Source organism: Vigna unguiculata, chromosome 5 (genome assembly GCF_004118075.2).
Source record: "Vigna unguiculata cultivar IT97K-499-35 chromosome 5, ASM411807v1, whole genome shotgun sequence".
NCBI lineage: Eukaryota > Viridiplantae > Streptophyta > Magnoliopsida > Fabales > Fabaceae > Vigna > Vigna unguiculata.
Genome location: NC_040283.1, coordinates 37,787,926 through 37,794,068, shown reverse-complemented (window position 1 = coordinate 37,794,068; position 6,143 = coordinate 37,787,926). Strand labels below are relative to the sequence as shown.

The following is a 6,143-nucleotide window of genomic DNA, read 5'->3' as shown; positions in this document are numbered from 1 at the left end:
TATATTACTTTTAATATATTTTTTCTTAATTCTTTTGTTTGGTTTTGAAAAGTGTTAGAATCGTGCACTAGAATATTTGTTATATATTTATAATAATATTGTAAAAATAATAGTCTTGCAGTTGTTGCAACGTGAGCAAGTCTCCCTCCTTTTTAGGATGGTGCATGTTGTTGCAGCCAGATCTCCTCCACATGTTAATCCCACATCCACATTTTATGGGATATTATTTTCCACATTAGACTTTAGTTACAGAGATTGGATTTTTTTTCATCACCTATAAATAGGAGCTTAAATCCTCTTCCAAGACAGAACCTTTCTCATCTCTCCTTTGCTAGTTTCTGCTATCCTCGGGATATATCCGAGATGTTCCTGTTGTACTTAGATTTGTGTATATACTGCGGATAAATCCTTAAGGGCAGTGTTTTCTACATGCCTCAGAAATTCTTTTTATTTATGGTTTTATCTATTTTAGGCATATTTTGCCTACAATCTTAAGGATTTAATCTGAGAAATGATACTCACTACAACTTAGAGAAAGAACTACACAACAAAAACCCCTCTTCGTCTTCGGAAGAGAATGGAATCCCTTGCCAACGTTTTGTTGTCGCTTCGTTTCATTCTCAGCTTCCTCGTTTGTTCTATTTCGTCGTTCGTTCCCTTGATGATTCGATCGCACTTCCGATTCCAATGGCAACAGTTACCGACAGCAATGACAACAATCCTGCACCGGAAAACCCTAACAAAACCCTAGACCCCACCTTACCAGATCCGGTCCTTGTCGCCACTGAGGCCGTCGACTCTACCAATGCCTTAGAGTGGCAAATGACGCCATGGCCAAAACCGTTTTAAGTACTTCTCCTATGCCTCGTTCATGAAATGGTCCGCGGTGGATGTTGTCCACGTGGCGATACACCGTTGGATGCCGTGTTTTTTCGCCTTGGGGTTCTTTTTCATCATGGGCGTGGAGTACACGCTTCTCATGAGCCGCCGTTCGACCTGGGTTTCATCGCCACGCATCACCTTCAAGGAGGCTGCTTCCGATCAACTTCTTTCTCCATCTGTTGTACATGCAAAGAGATATATCGTAGCAGAAATAATTGTTCGTGATGAAGGCGTTGGTTCACATTGGGGGAAATTTGTAAAAAGGGGTCAGTTTCGAGGTGTATTTGTAAAAAGGGGTCTGTTTCAAATTATATTGCAAAAGTGGGTCGTGTTGTCCGGCGAGAGGACGACATTAAGGTGAAGTCGTCCTCCCAGAGGCCAGTTTCCTTTTTTTTTTTTTAAATGAAGTCGTCTGACTTCCGGCTAGTTTCTGCATGTAATGTGCTGAAGTCGTCTGGCTGGAGGCTGATTTCAGTTTTTTTTTTTTTTTTTCGTTGTATTTTTATTTTATGTTTTATAAATTTTCAATTTTCAGTTTTTTCAATCATTTACATTTCTTAATTTTTTTTATAGTATATTTAATTTGTTGGCATTCTTTTATTAGTATAATAAATTAATTTAAAAAAATACATCACATAATAAAAATAACATAATAAAAATTCACAATCAATACATAATAAAAATGACATAATAAAAATTACATAATGAAAATAATATAATAAAAGTTACATGAAAATTGGATAAAGTAATAAATTATTGACGGTAGGGACAGTTGCCCCTATGATGTCCTTCATTTCTACAATATGAATATTTGCTTTGTCTGTTTGGATTTGGTTCATCCATCTCATTATGGATTATATTAGTTGGTGGTCTTCCCCTTACCCTACGACGCATGTTTGGGTCTGGAATAAAATTTGGTCCGGTGTATATGAACCAATATTCTTTATTCCTAACCGGATGAAACTGTATTTCATATGCTTTGTTGATGTTGTAAAGGCTATAAACTAGGTGGATGTATGTGGTTAGGTCTATATGTGAGAAAGAGCAAACAGCTATTACGTGATGACAAGGCAGTCGAACAGCTTGAAAATGACCACAATTACACCACCAATCATTTAATTTAACTGTAAAAGACATTGGTAGGCGGTGATCATGTGGAGAAAACATCTCTTAAACTTGAAATTCATTATTGTCTCGTGAGTATCGACGCACTTGACACATTCCCGCTTGTTGTTGATTTTTTCTAGTAATAGTATTAATTTCCTCGGGATACTGGTGGCCTGCTTGTAACATGGAGTCTGCCTTAACCCCTCTCTCATCAAACCATGATGCGGTCCTTTCAAATGTCGCCTTAATTAGAGCACAAATTAGTAATGAACGAGCTCTTTTCAAAACAGAATTCATACATTCTGCCAGGTTTGTTGTCATGTGTCTGAATCTACTACCCCCGTCGTAGGCCTGAGTCCATTTTTGTAGTGGTATCCTATCGATCCAAGATACCACTTCTGGTGAATGTGATCTCAAAGCCGCAAATTTAGTGTCGAATATGGGTTGTTTGACCTCGTAAGCTGTAAAAATGCAATTATATTAGTTAATTTAATTATCGAATATGGTGACTGAAAGAAAAATTTTATTACCCATATTCTTTAACCGGTTTTTCAATTCGTGATTCTTGAATTTTTTGTTGAAATTGGAAGCAATATGACATATGCAGTATACTGCTAGTATGGTTTGTTGTATGGATTGTATATTGGTTGGTAACCAACTCATCTTCACTGAAATCAGACAAAATATATGGATATTGACTTTGTCCGGCCATTGCAAATTTGGTGAAGAGTGAATATTTCATAGGGAAGGATAATATGAAGGTGACAAAAAATATATGACTTCAGAACTGTTTAAATAAATCGATCATCTACAATGGGGTTTAAATCGTGTGTACAACAATAAACAACAGTTTCTTAATAAACAACAATTTTAATGCACACAGAAGCCGATATTAATTGAAACGGTTTCTTAATAAATACCCCCTTTAATGCACACAGAAGCTGCCATTAATGGGAACGACTTCACTAATAAGCAATCAGCGACTTCGTTAATAACCCAACGACTTCATTAAATCAGTCAGCGACTTCATTAATAACCCAGCGACTTCATTAAGGACCACGCGACACCATTACACTGAAACCGTCACGGGGCCTGGCGACATTAATTGAAAGTTGTCCGCACCGAGCACGACTTCACTTTGGTTTTCGTCCGCTTTGATGACGACTTCGCTGTCCCGAGGCGCTGCCACCATCACACGCGCGAATCTACGCGCATTTATTGCATCTTTGACCATGCTCGTGATATATTTATGTCCTGGCTGCACCACTTTCAAACATAAATTCAGGAGCAACAGTGGAATTCAGAGATTCCTGCTTTCCCTATGCCATGCACACTTTAAATTTTGCATGTAATAGTATAAATAAATGGCAGCTTTTATTACTTTTCTGAATGCACGAAAATAGTCAGTAACAATTCACGGAATTAATTATGGACTGCACGAAAAAATAGTGCATTGATGGACAGCTACATTGTGCATTCACGTGAGTGTTGGTATTGGTTAAATAGCTTCAACTTGTGCCCATTTCCATCACTTTGGTTTGTGCATTGTGTTTGCATTGGCAGAAAATTTGTTCAAGTTGTGCGCGGGGAGTATTCAGTTTTCAACACTTCATCAATCTTTTAGTTGCTTCTATTTTCAAGGTTTAAGTATCATTTAATATTTTTAACTTCATTAATTTGCATACGTATGTTCTAATTTTCGTTTACCATTTCTAAACATGTTTAGCATGGTGGGAAATGGACGTCTACCTCGAGATATGTCACTACTCCGACTTCAGCACGAACATATCACTCACGACTTATGGGAAGGACGAGAACGAGTTCTTAGATCGAGAAGAGCTGGAGTTTGGATACTAAACAATCAAGACATATTTGATCCCCGTGTCATAAATTTAATGCATCAAGCTGGATTCGGACACGCCTTGTACATCCCAGATATGGATGCCAACCACTTCCTCATCAGTTCTTTATTAGAAAGATGAAGATCAGAAACTCATACATTTCCCTTCCCCCATGGAGAAACCACCGTGACACTAGAAGATGTAGCTATCCTCCTTGGCCTACCAATAGAAGGAGATGTGGTAACTGGTCCCACTACGGTTGACGACATATTCACCACCTTCCATGAACATCTAGGTGTCATTCCATCACCGACGGTGATAAGGGGGAACTCAATTCGAGTATCTTGGTTAAACACTACTTTCCAACAGCTTCCACCCAATGCAAACAATGAGGTTATTGCTCAATATACGAGAGCGTACATTCTCACATTGATTGGAAGCATTTTAATGCCAGACACGTCTGCAGCTAGGGTACATGTCATGTATCTACTTAGGCTAGCTGACTTGGATGTCGTCAGAAATTATAGTTGGGGCTCTGCAGTCTTGGCTTGTCTATATCGTTTCCTAGATCATGGCATTCACCTACGCCAAGAAAATATTGGTGGATGCATGATTTTGTTACAATGTTGGGTTTGGGAAATGATTACTTCTATAACCCCACCACTTCAACCTTTAAGTGATCAGGAGGTGGTTGATGGGGATGGTTTCCCTGTCTGTAGAAGGTAGAAAGCTAACCTTTAAATTATTTTTTTCCTTCTCATTTAACTAACTTTAAATTGCAACATTTTTATTTAGGTGGATGAACGTAACGCATCGGATAAATCCAGCTTCAATTTCAGTTACTGATTTTTGGTTGAGATTTGATCAAATACGTACAAGACAGGTAATACTTAAGGTAATTGCAAGTTTTTTGTTTTTAAAAGTTTAAAACTAATGTCTACAATTTGGTTTCAGTTCTTGTGGAGGCCTTGCATTCAACCCGAACTTAGGCGATTGATTGTGGTTGACAACCCTCCGGTGTCCAGAGCAACAGTACCAATAATTTGCTTCGCGACAGTAGAAATCCATCAGGCGGATAGGGTGATGCGTCAATTTGGTTTAAGACAAAATATTCTGCCTGAGCCGGTTAACCTGGATCAAGTTCACAGGGATGACTTGAGGGGGAGAAACGACAAAGATTGGGTGGCGCATCATCACCAATGGATTGCAATTTGGAATGATCGTCAAAATCGGATCATTCAAGGTACACCGTTCAGCGGAAACGGTCATTTGCGTGATGAAACACCGTATATGCAGTGGTACATCAACCACACTATCCATTATATATCTCCATCAGAATTTTCCGACGATGAGGTTATTTATAATACATTTGTAGTACATTTGTTTATCATACATACTTATTCATGGCAATAACCATGTTATTTATTTTACAGTACGACATATCACAAGAACCTTCTCAGCCTGCTTCACAACCCTACACTGCCCATGTTGGGTCTTCTCCAGATTTCATGCATCATCACCAACCCTTTTTCGGATAGTCCCCTATAGGTCAAGGTCAAATGTTTGGACATTCACATCCTTAATTTGGCAACCCATCAAACACCTCATTCCAACACATCCCTTCCTCATACGGTTTCTTCCCGCATCAGTCAACTTATGGTGCTGGTCCATCACATATGTTTGGAACCACAACCATGACACCACCATCTACCTATTATCTAGGATCTTCATCATCAATGTCATTCTATCCTCCGCCAATGCCTTCCCAATCACCACAAATTCCTCAAAATGTCCAAAGTCAACAAGATGAAGATGACGATGACGATGATGAACCACAACAACAACCACTAACACGTCCCAACAGACCCAGAAGAAGACCAACATGTGGAATCGGAGGACATAGATGACTGTTTCATTATTTTCATGTTACTAAATTATTGTATTTTAATTTTTAATCATTTAAAAAATATATTAAAGTTTATTTCTATTTATTCCCATTTACGGTTAAAAAAAAACTAAAATGAAGTCGTCATCCGCAAAGACGACTTCACTAACGCCAAACCAAAAACTGGCCTTCAGCTGGACGACTTCATTTAAAGAAAAAAAAAAGTGGAAACCGGCCTTTGGGAGGACGATTTCACCTTTAAAGTCGTCCTCCCCTCTGACGACATGACCCAGTTTTGCAAATAAAATTTCAAACGACCCTTTTTTACAAATTTTTGGTCAAAGTGACCCCTTTTTACAAATTTCCCTCACATTGGCGTCTCTTTGCGACGATGTGGTGTTTCCGGCGGTGAGAGGGCAGGATCGAAG

General features: G+C 38.6%; 1 protein-coding gene across 1 annotated transcript; it reads left to right on the top strand.

The window, feature by feature from the left end:
- Positions 1-4,424: 4,424 nt before the first annotated feature.
- LOC114186322 (serine/threonine-protein phosphatase 7 long form homolog) lies at positions 4,425-5,729 on the top strand. The gene is made up of 3 exons (XM_028074384.1): positions 4,425-4,713; positions 4,785-5,183; positions 5,264-5,729. The coding sequence occupies exons 1-3, from the start codon at positions 4,630-4,632 to the stop codon at positions 5,366-5,368; spliced, it is 588 nt and encodes a 195-aa protein (XP_027930185.1). The 5' UTR covers positions 4,425-4,629; the 3' UTR covers positions 5,369-5,729.
- Positions 5,730-6,143: the final 414 nt, after the last annotated feature.